The sequence below is a fragment of the Staurois parvus genome, unplaced genomic scaffold (genome assembly GCF_062004578.1).
Source record: "Staurois parvus isolate SC_StPar_1 unplaced genomic scaffold, SC_StPar_1.0 ptg000297l, whole genome shotgun sequence".
NCBI classification, from domain to species: Eukaryota; Metazoa; Chordata; class Amphibia; order Anura; family Ranidae; genus Staurois; species Staurois parvus.
In genome coordinates this window covers 5,463,461-5,485,578 of record NW_028318093.1, presented here as the reverse complement: position 1 = coordinate 5,485,578, position 22,118 = coordinate 5,463,461, and the positions used below count along the sequence as shown (strand labels likewise).

Genomic DNA, 22,118 nt, shown 5'->3' with positions numbered 1-22,118 from the left:
AGCTACAAAAGAAAAAATACCCAAGTATGCTATTTCTTCATGGCTTGAAAAAGGGTAACGTGTCCCTGTCAGCTCCTGGACCCCTAGAGTATGGACATGGCATTCCTTAACTGTTCCAGTTAAAAGTAGTTGGTTGGACTGACTCCATCTCTCTCCAGTCAGATGTGAGAGGCTGTCTGATGCATGTTAAACTGATTTCTGTAGACATGTTTAGATTTAGGGAAAAGCTCTACTCACACATGACTATGCAGAGTTGTGAGATACAAATCTGTATTTGGGATTGGTGTTCATGGAACTTCTTTTGGAGACCAGACTGATCTAGTCTCTATAGTAATTAGAAGCCAACATTATGAACTCTTCAATCCCCTAAGAAATTGTTAGTGCATTATGGCACATAACCTCTCCATTTGACAGGATAAAAAGGTTGCTGTCTACATAGAAAGTTGTATTTGCTAATACTTTTGTGCATCCTCATAAAACCTAACTTCAGGATTAATGTGATACACTAGTTATCACATTAATAATGTGTGAGATCCATTCACTGCAGTAGTATTCTGAACCGAGGCCAACGTGCTGACTCATTCATAGAAGAAGGCACTGGCTTTTTTTGCAGGTTTCCCCTGTGACCTCTGGGAACATCAAGAAGTACAGCTATGGCTGACTGACAGCAGAGAGAGCTGGGAAGGGTAAGTAAGAACAGCAAGGGACTGCCTCTTGCCATCAGGACATTAGCAGAGAGAGCATAACTTGTTCCCCCACCTACTAATGTGTGTTTTTTGCAAGACCTGACCACATGGGTGAATGACCCCTAGCATCATCCAGCTTCTGTGAGCCTAGGCAGTCAAGTAAATTTCCCATGGTTGGTGGTTGCATCATCACAGTGCCTGTTTTTTCTTTGGGCATTGCTGATAGAGACTAGGAATGCACCGATACCAGTTTTTATCGGCAAGTATGAGTGCCCATACTTTTTGGTCAAGTACATGCTGATACAGATTACCGATAAGAATAGCATGAGTTCACACAGGAGTGGTTCAGAGTGGGGGGATGTATACTCTGGAGGCTCCATATTCTAGGTGGTGGGTGAGGAGAGAGAGAGCAGCGGGGATATCAATTCTCCACCGCTTTCTTCTTGCAGGAATGACTGTTTGGGCTAGAAGACTGTTGATTGGTTAGCACTGTCACATGGATGGTGCTGACCAGTCAGATGCCGTCTAGCCCAAACTGTTATCTCTGCAAGGAGAGGAGAGAGAGCCAATTCACAGATCTTGGGATTTGAAATCCCTGTGGCTTTTTCTCCTCTCCTTTAAGTGATGACACTAAAGGCTAGACTGTATTTGATTGGTCAGTACGTCCATGTGATGGTGCTGACCAGTCAACTGCCCTCTAGCCCGAACTGTCATCCCTGCAAGGAGAGGAAAGAGTGGCAGGGATTTCAAATCCCTATATTTCTCTTCTCTCCTACATCTGAGACTCCGCATGGGATCCCTGCAGGGAGGTTTCCCACACTGCTCCTGTGTGAATTTGGGCTATGACGAGCCTGGATTCACACAGGAGCAGTTGGGAAACTGGCCAAATCGCCATTGATGCTATAAAGGTTCACCAAAGACTACAGGCACTATCGGTCACAAATGCTAGGTGTTAGACTGTGATATTCTACACGTTATTTGCGGTTGCTCTAAAGTTAGACCATTTTGGTCATAAATTACTGTGCAGAAGTTACCAACTGTCTGCAGACTCCATAGCTAAAGACCTCCAAACTTCGTGTGGCCTTCAGATTAGCAAAACAGTTCATAGTGTTTCATGGAATGGGTTTCCATGGCCGAGCAGCTGCATCCAAGCCTTACCTCACCAAGTGCAATGCAAAGCGTTTGATGCAGTAGTGTAAAGCATGCTGCCACTGGTCTCTAGAGCAGTGGAGATGTGTTCTTTGGAGTGATGAATCGCCATTCTCTGTCTGGCAATCCGATGGACATGTCTGGGTTTGGCAGTTGCCAGGAGAACGGTACTTGCCTGACTGCATTGTGTAAAGTTTGCTGGAGGGATTCTGGTGTGGGCTGGGCCCCTTGGTTCCAGTGAAGGGAACTCTTAAGGTGTCAACATACAAAGCCATGCAGACTTCCCAATACTTTTAAGCAATATAGTGTATATATTGTCGCTTCAGTGTTTCTGGTGAAATTTGATTTGAGCACTGCTAAAAAACACTTGCATGGCTATTTTCAAAACCATAGTGTTACATTGGACTTCTATTGAGGTCCTAGATATCAATGCATGGAAGTGTGTAGTATATGGTGTGCTTTACTCTTTCTAGAATAACATGAAGCTACAGTATGTTTTATTAAATCTAACAAAATTTGGGGTGAGTGGATAAGTTATTCATCTACTGTGAACACCATGACCCTGTCTAATGCTTCCACCCCCTGTTTTATGACCTTGCTCTTTATCTTCAGTTTTGTCAAGTTTGTACTCTTTACACCCCCCCCCCCCCCCAAGAAAAACAAATAAATAATGATCCTTTTGTGTTGACCTGCTCAGGAATCACACTAAAGCCTTTATGGCAATGCTGTTGTCCCTTTTTTTTGGAGTTTCACACCTCATTTCCTGAGGCATATGGGTAAATGTAGTCCTGTATAGTCTCTGCTGCAGTGTGTAGGAACTGACAAATCCGTTTAAATCATCCTTCTAATGGCTGCAAAAGCAATGGGTTCTTGGTTAAACTGGCCATACGGGGCTTGGATTTCAATGGATAGCTTGCTTAATTGGTCAAACGTTGCGCTCAGGATGGCCCCATCAGTACCGCTGGGCTCAGCAAATGTCGACTGGAAAATTGACGGAAGAGGGTAGAAAATTTGTCCACCGAACTGTAACAGCATTCAGTCTTGCTGTGGCTGCTTGGATACAATAATGGACTGAACAAGAAAAATCTAGCCATGTTCTGACCAGCTTTAATCCAAGGTCAGGAGTACTTGATGTATTGCAACCTGAAACCAGACATCTTTCAGCACCAATGGAATGCTGAGTAGACTCGTTCCTACAAGGGCTTAGGGTTAGACTGAAATGGTTAGCAAATTATTTTGAAGATTGCATGACTAAAGATTGGCTTTGTTTAGATGTAATTTTATATTTCGTTTTGTGACATTTTATTTTATTCTTACAACTGTATCTCTTCTTTTTCAGGATACATTGCAGCCCCACAAACAAGCTACCCCAACACTTACACAATAATCCAACAGCCAGTGGCAACGACCTCTGTGGTGGTGGTTGGAGGATGTCCAGCATGCAGGTGATTCTATGGAAAAAAAAAGCTTTGACAGTATATAACAATGGGCAGTGTTTTTGCGAAAAATGTTGCAAAACGTGTCTAAATGCTAATGCAAAAACACTGAAAAATGCTACCAGCGTTAATAAAATGCCCAGTGTGCATGGAGCCTAACAAGGCAGGCAAAGAACAGAATGCATTAACCATAAGAAGGAATTGGAATTTTGCTTGTAGTAAATTGACTTGTTCCTAGTGCACATAATCATCCAATTGACTACTTTTAGAGGAGAAGCTCTTTTGGCTGTACTTCTGTGGATCACAGGAGTGCAGTTCCTTCTGCTCTCCTGTGAACTGTTTTTAGCTGACAGGGCTGAAGCCTGCTGTTGGCTGATGTCACTCGTCCAGGCTGGAGAAAGATCCCGACTGTGTATGGATCCAATCCAGAGTCTGGAGTGGTACCTGGCTCAGTCTGTCAGTTAGCCTCAGAGCCTGAGCCAGCTTCTCCCTCCTCCTCCATAGCCCAGCACTCCAGTGAGCGTGGGGTGGGGGCAGAGCTGATAGTGGAGACTGACAGTCAATGCTCTCTGCCCAGAGTGGTTGTGAGAACTCGGCCCCATTCACAGACTTTCAGATCAGGTCCACCTGTCAGTTTTTCAGGTGGACCTGAGTGGAAGCTCCATGTAAGTCTATGGGCAGGTGATGTACATCAGTTTACGTCTGTCCTGGTCCTTAAAAAAAAAAAAAAAAAAAAAAAGATAAAAGTTCTGCATCCTTTCTTGTTTCGGGACCTAGACATGATGGAGGTAGTTTGCTGTAAAAGGACCATTGCATTCGGTTGCTTATAGATCTAATATGGGTCCTGAAAGCTTTGATATTTAAATGGAGGCAAATGCTGAATGGACACAAATGTCACAAAAATATCTGACCCGTTCTGCCTTGATTCAGGAGGGGATCTATTTAAGGACCTCTTGCTGAACAGACCTTGACAGTACCTGTATGAAACAGGCCTTGTTCATATCTTGTCCAAGAGTGAAAACTCTTCCTCACTGTGCTGTTTCTATTAAGGAGAGCATTGTCACCCTAGCACAGGAAGCATCTATGGAGGAGAGCATTGTCACCCTAGCATAGAAGCATCTATGGAGGAGAGCATTGTCACCCTAGCATAGGAAGCATCTATGGAGGAGAGCATTGTCACCCTAGCACAGGAAGCATCTATGGAGGAGAGCATTGTCACCCTAGCACAGGAAGCATCTATGGAGGAGAGCATTGTCACCCTAGCACAGGAAGCATCTATGGAGGAGAGCATTGTCACAATAGGGTTTGAAGTTTAAAGGATTAGTTCACCTTTGGGAACATGTTACACCCCCGTTTTTTAGGGTCGAACATATAACCTGTTCCCAATACCGCAGCCGATTGGACAACTGTCACTAAAGCTGTCACTTTTTAAAAATAGTGCAGCCACGTGGGGCTCCACCCAAACGGCTGTGTCATTCATTCTCGGTGAACTACTACGGTGCTGTGGTAGTTCCTTGACTCTCTGTCAGTGTGTCTGCTTGCTGGTATGGGATGTACTTGCAAGCAGATGCACTGATAGGTCTTCAGGAGATCTGCTGATCGCTGCTGCAATGCTTTACAGGCTCCTGCAACCAGAAATGATGCACACTTTTTTCTTGCAAAAAAATGTGCTTTTTATTTTTGGGGAAAAGGTGAACACTTAAAAGTTCACTTTTTCAGAAAAATTTAAAAGGTAAACTACCACCCTACAATCACTCTACCCCCTAGTCCTCACTAGACTTGCCTCTATGGGTGATAAGCTGTCCCTGCCCACACAGCTGGTGTAGTGGTCCGGGGCTTTGAGCTTCCCTTCTTTCTGCAGGGACTCTGGGATTGATGAGATCTGAATAACTCCTGCTCCGTCTCTGTTGTTTTAAGGACAAAATGGGAAGAAGAGGGATTTTTATTACAAATCCCTGGACTGGTACACTGGCTATGTGGGCAGGGACCGCTCATCAGAGGTAAATACAGCAAGCATCAAAGATGTGGGGTGGTTATGGAATACTGCAGGCATCACTAAATGGTGGACTGCGGTCTGGACCCGGACCAAGTGACAGTCTTGTCCAGACTGCAGCTGCCCCTTTATCAGCTCTCTGAGGTACTGCAGATCTACACAGAGAGCTAGAGCCTTTTCAAATTAACAAGCAGGTAATGACCCACTTGTTAACATAGTAAGTTGGACAGCTCCTGCCTTCCATCCAGATCTGCACTACCTCCTGCTCTGCTTTGAGGATGACAGTGGTGGCTGGGTGAGAGACCCAGGAGAGGACACCCCAGACTGATAAGTGCCTCTTCCCTGCCAAAGGTAGGACTGTGCAGGGGAAGCTTGCGCTGAAAGGGGCACTGCGATGTGAAGAAGACTGCAATGTAAAGGGGCACGTCAAGGGGGGAGGGGGTGTGTGATGTGAAGGGGAACTGAGGACACTGTGGGACTGCTTTAAAGGGTGCTATGGACATTGATGTAAATTGGGTGACTGAGATATTAAGGGGAGTTGTGACACGTTAAAGTGGAAGCATGAGATTTGGACCCATACCGGAAAAAAATTTGACTGACAGACCTCTGCAAACTTTATTTCAAGACCCCTGGTATACAGTGTCCCCCCCCCCCCCCCCCCCCCCCCATTTATGACTATGAAACAACTTATGTTCTAGAGATGAAAAGAAGATAAGGTTGGCGTCCTGCAGTTAAGAGAGAATTGGGAACAGCGCTGATGAAAGTGCAGCACAGGCAGGGTCCACAGGAAATTAACTGCTCACTGGATTTCTGGCAGGATCTGTCACCCTTCCTCACTTTATTTATAGCATCTGTTACATTCAACGGTTATTCCTCACATCAAGAATTTTCTGAGTTGCTTGTCATGTGAAGACTGTATCTGCACAGTGGTTATGCCTTTTTAACAGACTATGTTGAAAACTGTATTTGTGGCCACATGACCTGATGTAATATGAGAGGAGGAAGAGGTCACTGCGTTCTGTTTTTTTTTTTTTTTTGATCATGTGAGTAGACTGTCATGTCAGGATGCTGAGTGTAAACAGTAAGCAGCTATTGTCTCCCTAGGTTCATATGATCACTTGGAAATTACTTCTCCAATGTGTTTAGGACGTTCTATCTCTTCTCCAAGCTCTTTACAAGCATTTTCAAACAAATGTTGGTCACGGCAGCAGATGCATGTATGTGTTGTAAAGGGGTACATGGATTTGGGGGAGGCGACAAGTGGTCAGGGCTCCATACGGACAATCCATCCCCCCCCCCCCCCCTTTTTTTTTTTTTTTTTTTTTTTATATGTCGTTGTGCCTAGTGTGCGTATGTGGTCTGTCTCCGACACTGGAAAGGTAGGCCAATGCTCAGATGTTCGTCTATCTCAGGTGCACTCTGTTTTTGTGACAGACAGGCATTCAGGGGATCCATAGCTAATGGACATCCTGCTATGGAATATGAATCTAATGAAGATGACCGCAACCTTGACGATTGTAACAAGTAGGGATGAGGTAGTGGTGACAAACGTGTTCTGGTACAGGGACAGGCACTCAGCTTGTCTCTGTGTGCCAATTTACATTTGGTCTTTAATTGCCTCCATTGTTTTCATTATCTGTGATAACTGGAGGTAATTTTTGAATCTAGTGCAGCCATAGCTATAAGAATGGCACTACTTAGAATTACCTGAATCTTAGCTATGCTTTTGGTATAGCTGCCAAAACAAGCAGCAGGGCCTTTTTTAAAGGGCTATACAGCCAGCAAAGTGTTTGTAAGTGTTTTATTGAATCCCCCCACCAGTGTGTATTCTTTATTTTGTGTTTGAAAATTGCCTTTTAGATCTACTCCCAGCTTTTGTTCCCTTTAATTAAAGTGGTAGTAAACTTGCTTCTCCCTACAAGTTAAGAGCATAATAGGCTAGTATGCATCGCATACTAGCACATTATGAAAGCTTTACCTGAAAAATAAGCCCTCCAACAGAGCTGTCACGGCTCCCTTCCATGTTCACTCGGTCTTCCTTCTGGGTTAGCGGGCAGTGGCCATTTGATTGGCCAAGCCACGATGACGTCACTCCCATGCATGCGTATGGGAGTTCTGGCTGTGGCACGGCTCTCTCAATAGATGACACGCCATCCATTGAGGGCGCAGTGCGCATGTGCTGCTGACATCAGCGCTGCTGCAGTAAAACTCTCCTAAAACGGTGCACATTTAGGAGATATTTACAGTATCTACAGGTAAGCTTTATTAAAGGCTTACCTGTAGGTAAAACATAAAAAGTAGGGTTTACTACTGTTGCTCATCTAAATCTGCAGTTGTGTAATGTTCCGGCACGAAGTCGTCTTTCCTTTTTTTGGGTATCCACATCACATCACTGGTTGTGTGATGTGGACACTTCCTATTGGGCGTCTAGAGGTGGGGTCATCTTGGAATTCAGAAGCGTATGACATCAGCAAAACAGGATGACGCCGGCATATCTGCAGTGCTGAATTACTGGTCCCCCGCACCTGGAAGCTGCGCTGACCAGGAACATGGCTGACTTAGCATTTTTTTGCCTTTTAAATTATCTTCTACTCACCTGACTGGGTGGGAGGGAGGTTTTCTTTGGCCCACAAATGACCTTCAAACACTACAAACTTTTTTTCAAGAAATTGCAATGGGAGGTGGATAAGATTGGAAACCTCCCAAATGAAGACCTTTGCTCATGTTCAAAGTGTCTCGTGTTAACAGGCCCAAGTGAAGACTATGCCATTGTTCTTGTCCAAGCATTTTGCCAGTGCTTCAGGTAGGTATGTATGTATGTTGTCTTGCAGAGTAAACAGGCTACCATTTATGTTACTGAGTACCTTGGCTTGGTGCTCTGGGATTTTCTCAGTATGCACAATTAACTTCTGCATTCCTTTTGACTAGAGTGTTTGATAAAAGTTCTTGCCAAAGTATTGTACAGTCATGGAAGGAGGAAATGAATTTGCAGCTCATACTTCTCAGGTACAATGTATGTAACTGTGTGTGGCCAGGGGTGATAGGTGTTCAGCTGTTGCAGCAATCTGTTTGGAATCATTGATAGGAGCAGCCGTATGAATCTTCATGCACATCTGAGTGTTTGCATACATACAGTGCCTTGAAAAAATATTCATATCCGTTGAAATTTTGTCATGTTACAACCAAAAACTTAAATTTTTTGTTGTTGTTGTTTGTGTTTTTTGGGATTGTATGTGATAGACCAGCACAAAGTGGCACATAATTGTCAAGTGGAAGAAAAATAATAAATGACTTTCAACATTTTTGACAAATATCTGAAAAGTGTGGTGTGATTTTTGTATTCAGACCCTTTTTACTCTGATACCCCTAACTAAAACCTAGTGGAATCAATTGCCTTCAGAAGTCACCTAATTAGTAAATAGAGCCCACCTGTGTGTAATTTAATCTAAGTATAAATGCCGCTGTTCTGTTAAGCCCTCAGAGGTTTGTTAGAGAACATTAGTCAACAAACCGCATCATGAAGGCCAAGGAACAAACCAGACAGGTCAAGGATAAAGTTGTAGAGAAGTTTAAAGTACAGTTAGATTGTATTAAAAAAAAAAAAAAAAAAAAATATCCCAAGCTTTGAACATCGCACGGAGCACTGTTCAATATATCATCTGAAAATGGGGAAAGAGTATGGCACAACTGCAAACCTACCAAGACATGGCCGTCCACCTAAACTGATAGGCTGAGCAAGAAGAGCATTAATCAGAGAAGCAGCCAAGAGGCCCATGGTAACTCTCTGGAGGAGCTGCAGAGATCCACAGCTCAGGTTGGAGAATCTGTCCATAGGACAACTATTGTGCACTCCACAAATCTGGCCTTTATGGAAGAGTGGCAAGAAGAAAGCCATTGTTGAAAGTAAGCCATTTGCAGTCCTGTTTGCTGTGTGCCCCACTTGGCTTCTTGCAAACTGCAAACATGTGAAAGAAGGTGCTCTGGTCATATGAGACCAAAATTGAACTTTTTGGCCTAAAAAAGCAAAACACTGTGTGGTGGAAAACTAACACTGCATATCACCCTGAACACACCATCTCCACCGTGAAACATGGTGATGGCAGCATCATGTTGTGGAGATGCTTTTCTTCATCAGAGACGGGGAAGCTGGTCAGAGTTGATGGGAAGATGGATGGAGCCAAATACAGGGCAATCTTAAAAGAAAACCTGTTCGAGCAAAAGACTGGGGCAGAGGTTCACCTTCCAGCAGGACAATGACCCTAAACATACAGCCAGAGCTACAACGGAATGGTTTGGATCAAAGCATGTTCATGTGCTAGAATGGCCCAGTCAAAGTCAAGACCTAAATCCAATGGAGAATCTGTGGCAAGGCTATTTTTCAAAGAATGGGCAAAAATGTCATTCTCTAAATGTGTAAAGCTGGCAGAGACAAACCCAAAGAGACTTGCATCTGTAATTGCAGTGAAAGGTGGTTCTATAAAGTATTGACTCTGGCGCAGAGTACAAATGCACGTCACACTTTTCAGATATTTGTAATTGCATTTAAAACCATTTTCTCATTTTTCTTCAATTTAAAGGGGTATGAATACTTTTTTCAAAGCACTGTACGTACGTACGTACATTACTGGGATGGGTGCCCAGCCCTGGAAGCAGTCTGTGTCTGTATTTAAGTCCATGCATCTGTCCCTGTATGGATATATATGCTGGGATATGTAAGAAGATCTGTACAGCCTCAGTATCTGTCAGCCAGTCATTGAGGGCAGCACAGTGGCTAAATGTTTAGCACTTCTGCCTGGCAGTACTATGGTCATTGGTTCGAATCCCAACCATGGCACCTCCTCCCTGGAGTTTGCATGTTCTCCCTGTGCCTGCGTGGGTTTCCTCCAGGTACTCTGGTTTCTTCCCACACTCCAAAGACATGCTGGTAGGTTAATTGGATCCTGTCTAAATTGGCCCTAGTATGTGTATGTATGAATGTAAGTTAAGGACCTTAGATTGTACGCCCCTTGAGGGTTAGAGACTGATGTGAATATACAATATATGTATGTAAAGCGCTGCATAAAATTGACAGCACTATATAAGTACCTGAAATAAATAAGTGATTTTAACAGGTTGCTGGCAGCAGTTTCATGGAATGTCTGTCACTCCTGACCTCAAACACAGGCTGTACAGGTGACTAGTAATGCCTGATGTGTTTGGTACAGGGATCCATTGCAATCAACCAGATTTGTTTTGCCACATTCAGATGTTAGAATATTCCTGACTGGTCTATATAAATTGCTGCATTTATTTTTCTCTAAGTTTTTACGTAAACAGGGATATACAGTAAAAAAAAAATACTAGATATGAGGACTTTAATTCCTGACTTCTGAAAATGCTATACTCGAGATAAAATAGCCATGTGTATTCTTACTTTACTCTTGGTATGTCTTGTATATTTCTTCCAGATCAGTGCAGTAATCCAGTGTGAAACTTTGCCTCTGTGCTGGAGCTTCTTGTAACAAAGACCAGGGATTGCTGCTTTCTTCTTGTGCAAGGTGACTGGTCTTGTCTCCGCTCCCTCCTGTAGTTCTGCAGGCGGCCTATAGTGGGTGGAGACCCCTATAGGTGGCTGCTGCGTCTCCCACAGCTCTGCTCTCTGCAAACGTAAATGACTGTGTGCTGTACATAGGTTGTACAAAGGCATTTGGTGCATACAAAGTGGATTTAAATCCTTTGTGGGTATAGGAATACATTTCCATGAGACTTTTGTGCCTTCGTTCAGCTTCAAATCTTTTGCCTGGTTGGTTGGTTGTTTTTTTGGCTTTAGCACTCTGACTGGAAAAGGTATAGATCAGGAAAATTGGAACTACTTTACACTTGTAGCTCAACTGCACATTTTACTGCCCCCAACCCCCCCCCCCCCCCAACCCCCCTTCATAGGCTGCAAAGGCAGTGGAGGGGGTGTACATAAAATACAAAAACTATCCCTGATGTAGCGTTTGGGCAGTACCAACTGCAATCCATTCAACTGAACGGAAACACCCTGCAGTTGTGTGCAGTACGTGTGGTTGTGGCGCACTGATGTGGGGTCTTGAGGAGGCGATATGTCTTCTCACTGCCTGTGAAATGCCCTCTGAAGAGCAATCCACATTTGGGTCAATCTTCAGAAGGTAACAAATGTCTACTTGACAAAGCCTAATAGACTTCCACTGCAGAAAACACTAGGTGGTCTCTATTTCTTCTAAGTTTCTATTTTAAGAATAACTTTTGGCAGAATAAACTAAAAAGCCTGAAATGGCTGTGTGACTTGAATACCCCTGCTAGACCATATATCCAGCTAGTGAGTCCAGTTTCACAGCTGCAGTTGAACAGTACAGGTTACAGATTGAACATTGAGGAGCAGTGCTCATCACTATGTTCCTCCCTTCTATGATCATGCTCAGGAAGAGTGTGACGGCACTGCACATTGCAGTTGCCCATTTGGTTTACAGCTTTGATCTTCCCTTTCCCAGTACAGGGAACCACTAGAGGTTTTTATCAATACAGATTAAGTTAATTTATGGTAGCCATATTTTTTTTTTTTCCCTTTCTGGAGTTTAGCTTTAAACAATTGCTTTGCCAGTAAAGGCTGAGAAAGGGACCCAACACTGCAAGCCAGTCAAGCTTTATTGTTCTCAAATCAAATTGCATTCATAAAGTATTTGGACCCCTATCACTTCTTCTTTTAGTTTTGTTATGCTGCAGTCTAATACTACAGTCGTTTAAATTAATTTTGTTCTCATTGATCTACACTCATTGCCCCATAATGAAAGCAGAATTTTAGAAATGTCTGAAGTGAAAAGTGAAGTTTAATTAAAAAGCGAAACATCACGTGTTTAGTGTTACTAAACCCAGGACCCTGCATTCACACTATATGGTCTCCCACAGTACACTGAACATGGAAATGCAATTACAGGTGTGCCTCGGTTAACGTAATTTTTGGTTTATGAATGGAAATAATGCCTCCTATTTATGAATATTATTTTTTTTTTTTCGCAATGCAAAGTGTGTGTGTGTGTGTGTGTGTGTGTGTGTGTGTGTGTGTGTGTTTAAATGCAATTGCCGGCTTTTTTTATTCTTCACTATAGCTCACAGAATCAGCTGTCACTTTCCCGGAGTTAAAGAAACTTTGTTAGTTTTAAAAAATTTAAAGGAAACTTTTTTTTTTTTTTTTTTTTCTTTTAACTCTGGGGGGAAAAAAATAAAAGGTAACTTTCTTTCTTTTAGCTGGGCAAGTGACAACTTGATGATCAGTGCCCATCCGTGATGCCTGTCAATGCCCATCATTGCCACCTATCAGTGCAGCCTCATTAGCGCACATCAGTGAAGGAGAAAAATCACTTCTTACTAATTACAAAATTTTATAACGAACTAAAAAAAAAAAAAAAAAAAACTTAAGTGCTAAAAATTTCATGGGTACAATGTTGCATGACTGCGTAATTGTCATTCAAAGTGCGATAGCGCTGAAAATTGGCCTGGGCAGGAAGGGGGGTATAAGTGCCCTGTAGGCAAGCGGTTAAACACCGGCATCATAATAAATAAAACAACGTCGTGGGGTCCCCCCTCCATTCATACCAAGCCCTTCAGGTCTGGTATGGGCTTTGAGGGGAACCCCCACTCCAAAATAAAAAAAAAATAAAAAAATTGTCGTGGGGATTCCCCCAAGATCCACATGACCCTTTCCCGAGCATGCAGGTCAGGAAAGCTGGGGGGACGAACGAGTGGGCTCCCCTCCTGAACCATACCAGGCCACATTCCCTCAACGTGGGGGGGGGGTGCCAAAGCACCTTGGGGATAAGGGCCTCTTCCCCACAACCCTGGCCAGTGGTTGTGGAGGTCCGTGGGCAGAGGGCTTATCTGAATCTGGGAGCCCCCTTTAACAAGGGGGGGGGCTCCCAGATCCTGCCCCCCCCATGTGAATGAGTATGGGGTGCATGGTCCCGCTGCTCATTCACAAAAAGTTTAGTGTGAAAAAAGACAGGAAACTGTCTTTGACCAGTCCTTTTAATTAATTAATAAAAGAAAAAACTAAAAGAATGTCCTCCGCAGTAGATCCAACGTCAATCACAATGTCCACCGCCAACCTAAAAAAGGCTCCGCTCCTGGCCTTGTCTGCTCCTCTGGCATGACCGTTCTTAAATATGTAAGGGGTGGGGCCACCCTGTAAGATGTATGTGGCCTCACCTCCTTGTGTCATCAACCGGGGCATGCTGGGTTAATGATGTCACAAGGAGGTGGGGCCACACGCACGATGTCAGTGGGTGGCCCTGCCCCTTATTTAAGAACTGTCAAGCCAGCTCAGAGGCAGACTGCTGGGAGCAATCATTGGGATCAGAGCCTTTCTTTTTTTTTTTGGGGCGGCGTGATTGACGTTGGATCTACTGTGGGAGACATTCAATTTTTTTTTTTTTTTTTTTTTTTCCTTTTTAATAAAGGACTTGTCAAATACCGTGTCCTGTCTTTTTATCACACTACATTTTTTGTGATTGAGTAGCGGGATCATGTACATCATACACATTCACATGGGGGGGCTGGATCTGGGGGCTAACAAGGGGGCTTCCAGATACTGATAAGCCCCCTGCCCGCAGACCCCCACAACCACTGGCCAGCGTTGTTGGTAAGAGGTCCTTGTCCCCATCAACATGAGTACAAGGTACTTTTTGCTTGCTTATCTACCAACCCCCCCCCCCCTTCCTGACCTGACTGGCTGCATGCTCAGATAAGGGTCTGGTATGGATTTTGGGGGGGAACCCCACACTTTTTTTTTTTTTAATTTTTTTTTATTTTGCTGTGGGAGTTCCCCTCAAAATCCAAACGAGACCCGAAGGGCTTGGTATGGATAGTAGGGGGGATCCCATGCTGTTTTTTTCATTGCCGGCAATTTTCGTTAATGGTTCAGCTCTCAGCGGGGTTCCCCACTGACCGCTGATTGTAAACACATGGTTGTCACTATTTTCTGACCTCCGGAATGGATTAATTGGTTTTCAATGCATTCCTATGGGAAACGGCGTTTTGGTTTATGATTTTATCGCTATACGAAAAGTCCCCCAGAACGAATTACATTCATAAACCGAGGTATGCCTGTAAATATAAACTGATACCTTTTTTCTCATCAGCAGTTAGAGCAGTCTTGTGACTTCTATCAGTGTCCAGTAGAGAACTGGTTAAAGCTTGTAGGAGGAGTTTTCATTCTCCCCTGATTGAATTTTGATGCTGTATAACCCCTGACTCTCTGGACAGTGCTGATTGGCCCTGTACTGATCACAAGCGCACTCCCAAGTGAAAAGCTCTCTGGCAATACACACCAAACTGTGCAGCTTGCCCCAAGGCTCTGTTCCATCAGCACATTGATTGGGGACAGTAGAAGGGGAGAATCCAAAAAGACAGGTTCAAACGGCATTTTTACACACTGCGGAGGATTAACCCCTTAGGTTCCAAAGTGAGTATAACAAACCTGCTTTACTGCATATACAGACTGATTTTACTGTTGTGGGTTTAGTAAGTTCTGTGCTGGTTCCGAGCAACTTCTGAGATCCACACAGTGTCTCCTGCTTCTCGGACATCACTTCCAGCCTACCACCATGATGTAGTGGACACAGGACCAGGACCCAGAGGCTTTTTACTTTTATAAAATCAATCAAAAACACAAAATCAAGAAGAGCGTGCACTTTATAAAATTATATTTGCACTCTGCACTTAGATGGCGCTTCCTTTTCTTGTTTACATGTACAAATGTGAGCATAAGCCTGTACTGGTTTTCTGATGCTAGGAATGTGGTTTACCTTACATTTCTCCCCCCCCCCCCCCCCCCCCAACTGGGACATCCTTTTCAGAGTGGGCTTGGAAGAACTCTCTCACCAGTCTTGTGGCGTGAACATTGCATTTGCGCTCCCATGAGTTCTCCTCAGGATTATAACCTTTCCACTTGATTAAATACTGAATGAGGCCTCTCCTCCTTTAATCCACAGTGGCCTCATTTTCATACTCCTCTTCATTGCCAATCATGATCGGTGCTGGAGGATCCGGATTATGGCCAGGAAAGGGATCTGATACAGCAGGCTTTAGCAGAGATGCATGAAAAACTGGATGAATCCTATAGTTCCTATAGCAAAAGTTCATAAGCTGTTGGATTTATTACTTTTTACAGCAAATGGACCAATGTACTTGGGGCCAATTTCTTGGAATGGCAGACCAATTTCAAATTAGTAGTTGATAGCCAAACCCTATCCCCTGGTTTGAGGTCCAGGTCACTCCTCTTTTTAGCGAATAATTTTTTTTGTCCTGTTGGGCCTTGGCAGTAGCTTCCTGCGCAACATTGTTTGCAGGAACTTCAGTCGTTCTTGAACTGCCGGAACAGGTGAATCAAAGACTGTATCCGGTATGAAGGAAGGGTTAAATACAAAGTTTGCAAAGAATGGAGTTTGACCTGTAGCCAAATGGACAGAGTCCTTGGTGGTGAACTCTGCTAGAGGAAGGAGTGGAGCCCAGTCATGCATGAAAGAAGAAAAACACTGAAGATATTGCTTTAGAGTCTGGTTGTGTGTCTGACCATTTGTTTGAGACGTGGTTATTTTCGGCATATCACCCCCAATTTTAAGCTCTTTACAAAGTTCTTTCCAAAATTTGGACATAAACTGGTCCCCTCAGTAAGGTTGCATGAGGTTCCTTGGAGCATAACCTCTGACCATTTCTTTAACAAATGCTTGTTCAGTCTCTAAAGCCGATTGGTGTCCCAATCATTGCTAAATGCACCATCTTGGATAGCTGATTGACTATCACAAAAATAGTGGTAAAGTTTTCAGCTGGTGGGAGCTGTACGATAAAGTCCATGTTAATCATCTCCCAGGGCTTGCCAGGAATGGGCAAAGGCTTTAACAAGCCCCTTGTTGTCTCCTTTGCATTGGATGCAGACCTCACAAGCCCTTACATAGCCCTGGCAACCAGACTTCATGCTAGGCCACCAAAAGGACTGTTGTAAAATCTCCAAAGTTTTGTGAATCTCAAAATGCCCCAGGAGGCAGGGATTGGCAGATGCCACCCAGGTAGGCAGGATTAGCATTACTCAGCAGCGGTCAGTGTAATGGACAGAAGGGAGGAGACTGTACTACCTGTGATCCAGCCAGCATGATTGGCGAACCCCCCCCCCCCCCCCACTTCAGGATGTGTAGTTGAATGTGGGCTGAAAGGCACCACTATACATGGCCTGAGGAACTACACTTCCCTCGAGAAACTGCGGGGCCTCCGCCTGACAGAGCAGGTAAGTTGTTCCAAACCTCTTGGAGAACTAACTGCAGATTTTCTGTGGATGTAGGCTGCCTCAAATCCTTCTGTCTCTTCATGTAATCCCAGACAGACTTGATTGTTATTGAGATCAGGGCTCTGTGGGAGCCAAACCATCACTTCCAGTACTCCTTGTTCTTCTTTACAGGAAGTGTGTGTTTGTGTGTGTTTTTTTTCTGGAAAAAATAATCCATCTAGGGGCCAGTTTAATGCTGTTGTGCTTTCAGAAGAAGGGAAGTATTAAACTGTTGAATTGACGCTTGTAGATATAGCAGTGTAAACTAGGACATGTGTAACATGATTTGAGATTATAAAATTTTCCCAGAATTCCACAACCCTACAACTTGTACAAAATACAGCCTGGCCCCTAGGTTGCAAATTGCCTGCCTGCATTTGTTACATGTGGCTTCTCTGGCCTCAGATGAGGAATTATATTCTTGTTTCCTTTAATGAAACCCAAGAGTGGAAAGTTAGGGTGTGACTGTCTGTTACCATGTGTGTTTGTTGTGTGGGTTTTTTTTTTTTTTCATATCAAAGGAATATTTCAGGCTTCTTTGTTGTCTCTCCTACTGCAATACTGCTTTGTGAATGCTCATTTTTCTAGCAGCCCCAGTGCTCATATCAAAAAAGCAGGGTGAGAAAATGTCCTTTTGCACAGTAGAGGAACAGAGAAAGTATATCGGTGGTTTTAAAGTTGTAAATCAATCTGTCTGACAGCCTCCTAAGACACAACAGGAAATCGGCTTTTAAGTGGTGTACATTGGTTCTTTAGGAGAACTGTAGACCCAGCGATTTGTACATTTTGCTGACATCTGTCAGAAGACATTCTGTGTTTTATAGCTTCATTAACTCTCGAAGAAACCATCTGCAGATCAGAAGAATTTGGTGAAGGGAATTGCTGCTTGGGACAGTCTCCATATTTCCATATTTCTCTCTGCACGAATTGCCTATAACTTGCAGAATAAATCTAGTTGTGTGGTGGTGTTTTTTTTTTTTTTCTTCTCCTTTCTTCAGTTACTGGAACATGTCATACATCTCAGGAGGGGAAGGAGATGTTTTCCCAGCTAAGCACATGCTTGAGCTAAGGTCAGATGGATTCCAGAAAGCAAATGCTACATGAATCATCTGCCCTTATTCAAGATGGCCACAGCCAGAAATTCTAGTGTTTTTTGTTTTTTCTTTTTTCCAAGTGATTGCTCAACAAAATAAAGCATGGAGATGTGGGTGGATGGGAGAGTTTGCTTTGAATATTAAAAAAAATAAATGTATTAAATAGCATTTTTAGGTGCTTAGATGCAGTCCTCTTTAATACACCCTTTTGAAACTGGGTGCAGTTTTTATAAATGGCACTGGGGAAAATGACTGCAGCAAAATGTTATAATGGTGTCCAGGACCTAAAGCTGAACTTCGGGCAGTTCTAAAAAAGCACAAATAAATGCAGCTCTGCAATTAATAAATTTAACCTGATCAAGGCCTTTTGTACAGCAGAGAAGACTGGGAGAGGGGAAAAACCCGTACTGTGCTACAGTGCTCATGTCCTAACTTGGAACTGCTGATGAAGCAAACTAGAAATGGTCTATGTGCTGTTTTCTCCTTTTTAACTTCATTCACAGGCTGCTGCTTAAAGCGGTAGTAAAAATCTGCTGACAAGCAGGGTTTTTATAACAGAATAGACCCTAGTGGTCTCTTCTGTCATAAATGTCTCCCCTGCCTGTCAATGGGTAGTGAGATCTGAGCCTCACATGCGCAGCTCAGACCACATTACAGTCCACTCTGCGTGCTGTGGTGATGTCACTAGGGAGCGACCTCACCTGTGGCCCGATCATTCAGGTGGCTTAAGATTGAGAACCCAGAAGGAAGACTGGGCCAAGATAGAAGCTGCCGGAGACAAGGGAGAGGCGTGTTAGTGAAGTCAGCGCTGGAAGGCTCTGTCTGATGGTAGGTCTGTCATGTACTGGTATGCAGTGCATCCTAGTACATTTTGACCTAAGCCTGCATGGGGTACTTTTTTTTTTTTTTTTGAAAGAACATTACTTTATCACTTTAAGTCTGCATTCACACCTACAAACACGTCTGTCACCAAATTCATGTGGTTCTGGGTGATTTAGCTGTAGGAGGCAGCCCCATTGAAAGCATTAGGAGGCTGCTGGCTCCCACAGCTAATTGTGTCTGCTCACATATAATCGCTCATGCATCAATCAACTGCGAGTGATCGGCCCTGGATGCAGGCAGATAAAAATGAGTCTTTCTGTCCACCAGACAAAGCTATGCAGTCTTGGAACTGGATAGATAGATAGATGTCCAAATCCTTTGACAGGTAAACGGGGAATTTTCCATAACACCCTGAAATCCCCAGTATGAGGGTTGGGGAAGCTGAGTTGTGTTGCCTTGTGCAAAAAATTGTAGCTTTGAGAATATTGGGCATGAAGTTGGTTAAGTATTTGTCCTGTGTATTTCGACTCTTCTATACCGCATTCATTTTATATTTCATCATGGAGGTTGTTTAAACCTTTCTTACAAAATCTAGCTTGTCATTTCTAAAACCTAGTAACATGGTGGTATTTCTTCTCTTTTGCAGAGTTGGTGTATTGGAAGACTCCTTTACCTGCCTGGGTATCTTCTGCGCCATCTTTTTTTTCCCAATTGGGATCCTGTTCTGTCTTGCCTTGAGGCAGCGAAGATGCCCCAACTGTGGTGCCACGTTTGGTTAAGAAGACAAACTGAGGCAGCTTTCTTTATCCTCCACTTCTTAATTTCCTCTCAGTGCACAATCCCTTCTCTGTAATTTAAATAGCATCTTTGTATCCGGGTGTATGAATAGTCTAAATAGGTGGGGGGGAGAGAATGACTCTGTGCCATAGAGACACATGGAAGTGTAACCCTTCCAGACACCAGTGCCTTCAGAGACTGTAACAATATCCCAACCCTTGGCTGATGTCATCAAGATAGATTCCCTTTGCTCGTGCTCACCTTGTTCTATGTCCGTTTGTGTCATGCCTTCTGTCTTTTGCAAAACTGTTATTTTATAGTAAAATGATACAGCACTGTGATACAAGTTTGTCCTCATTGAGATGAACAAATTGTCTATGACACAGCTGCATCCTTCTTTCTTCTGTGTTTTGAAAGTATACAGATCCAAAGTGTTCCCATGATCCACTTGCATTGGGGAAGCCATTTTATCAACCTCTGTAACCCAAGTCTCTGTTCACACTACTGCTACCTGAAAGTCGCCAACTTGCAGTGCGACTTTGCCAGGCAACTTGAGTACTACTATGAAGATACTTTGAAGCAAGTTTGAAGCACCTTTCAGGGAATGCCTGGGTAGTATTCCTTTTATTGTCGGATCCAAATCGCATCAATATAGATAGATGTCGCCTGCAAGTCGAATCCTTATTAAAGTATATGGACAGAAGTTGCCTTGAAGTAGTACAGGAACCTTTTCTAAAGTCGTAGTGACTTCAATAGTGCTAATCAAGACAGCTCTCATTGGCTAACATGGGATTTCACATTTCATGCGACTTGGGGTCCCTCAAGTCGGATCCCAAGTTGTGACCGTGTGAACCGAGCCTCCGAAAGCAGCTTATTGATTTAATAAGAGCCAGTTATATTATTGCTAAACTAAATTTTTTTTCTTTTTTTTGATGTTTTAAAATGCCTATCTTTTGTAGAATACAGAATTCAGATGCTTGTTGTTATTATTTTGCTCTCCGGCTTATTTCAATTGGTGTCTTGCATGTGGGATGTATACCACTGGTTGTACTTGAATGACCTGGAGTCAAAGTATGGAGAACCAGAAGGCTCACACGACGCTGGTTCCCGCACAGTGGTGCATTGAGGTTTCCACTTTCTAAACTTTTACTTATCTTGACTGACTGGATACTTTCTGCCCAAGGAAAGTACTACAGATATTTTAATTGTAAAGTTGAAGCTAGCCAATTAGAAAGCAGGTGGATTTGATAAACCGTAGCGCAGACATTGTATGCTATTAAAAAAAACAACAAATTTTTGCAACAGCTGCCACTTTTTATTTCAGGGTCTATACTGTCAGGAAAATTTTTTGGGGAGTGGTAAGTAATCTTCAGCCATGTGCATTTTTAACAACATGTGCAAAACAAAAAAAATGGAAGGAGGGGGCTCCATGTCAGCAAAAGTGCTAAAGGAGGGCCGTAGTGAAAATACAGTTTCTAATGACACTTGTATGCCATTGCTGGGCGTCTCGAGCTGCATGTTATTTCAGCTTTTTATTGCAGCCTAGTTTACCTAAAATAAAATTCAGCACAAGGGACGCTTTCAGTGAGATGTGTTCCTTGTGCTGCTTTGTCCTCCTTTTTGCTGAAATCTTTTTCTTCTCCAGTGCCCCACCCCCACTGCTGTAATCTTCTTGTGTGACGGGGTTAATAGATCTAAGAGGCTGTGGTAGGCACGCCATAAAGATTGCCCAACTATGCCTGCCCTTTCCGGCCAGCTGCTCCCATTCATAGAAGTCATTACTACAGCTTCCAGGAATTAAACCGGATCTGTGAATAGAGGATAGGAAGATGATTGATAGGTCCGCCCCCTAAATTCATAGGTCCTGTTTTCCTTCATGGAAGGGGCTTTGAGCACCCTGAAACTGGGATATTCAAAGATATCCATCCAGCTACTGCAGGCTTGGGCCCTGTCCTGCTCATGGCTCACTGACTACTTGTAAGTTCCTGGAGGTGCTTCTTATGCCTCACTGACAAATTGTAAGGCCCTGCAGGGGCCAAGTCAAAACTTTTGATCATCATAGCTGGTTGAGTTTCTTAAAGGATCCCCATGGGTTAGAGCCTCTGAGGTGCATCATAAGATGGATGCAACAAACGGTGTTGAAAATTCACTCCCTGCTATGCTAGCTTAGGTTTTAGCTATCGTGCGTGTAAATTTTTTTTTCTTTTACATGAACTAGTTTGTAATTTTGTGTAATGGCTCTTTTTACTGTATCTCTCAACTTGTCAACTTCTGTTTCTCTGTCATCTGCAACTGTCACAGTACAGAGACCGGTATAAAACATATTGTATGTATGTGTAACAATAGGCAAGTCATGTTCACAGTGAGATGTATATTCCAATATGAAGGGCAAACCAGGAGAACTTGTATAAATGCAGTGGATAGGACCAGACCTGTCTGTATTGGGACAATGCTATGTGTGTAGTTAAGACAGTGATGTCAGTGTAACAGAAACAATTAAACCTTCACAATAAAACAATCAAAACTTCTTTAGATCTTGCTATATTTTTACTACAATTGATATATATAAACAGCAGTCTGAGATTATGTAATTCTTAGTTTAGGTTTGTATTGTTGTATGGTAACTTTTTTATTTTGGCTATTGCCAAATGAGAGGAAATTATATTGCACAGTCTTTAGAAACATAGGGCGATGGTACAAGAGATTGCAAATTGGGTTCCTTTATGGTACAGAAACACCTTTTTTAGGGTTCATGCACACTGGGCATAAAAATTCTACTTATACAGGTGTGGGTTTTTTGTTTTTTTTTTCCCCAGCCTCTAGAAGCAGCTCTGTTACCCTATG

At 43.2% G+C, this 22,118-nt stretch overlaps 1 protein-coding gene across 1 annotated transcript in view; it reads left to right on the top strand.

The window, feature by feature from the left end:
* BRI3 (brain protein I3) overlaps positions 1-21,801 on the top strand; it is a 35,517-nt gene extending 13,716 nt beyond the window's left edge. Inside the window, exons 2-3 of the mRNA XM_089682741.1 lie at positions 3,175-3,280; positions 19,144-21,801. Coding sequence (XP_089538867.1) covers positions 3,175-3,280; positions 19,144-19,276 — 239 coding nt within the window. The 3' untranslated portion in view covers positions 19,277-21,801. The remainder of the gene's footprint in view (positions 1-3,174; positions 3,281-19,143) is intronic.
* Positions 21,802-22,118: the final 317 nt, after the last annotated feature.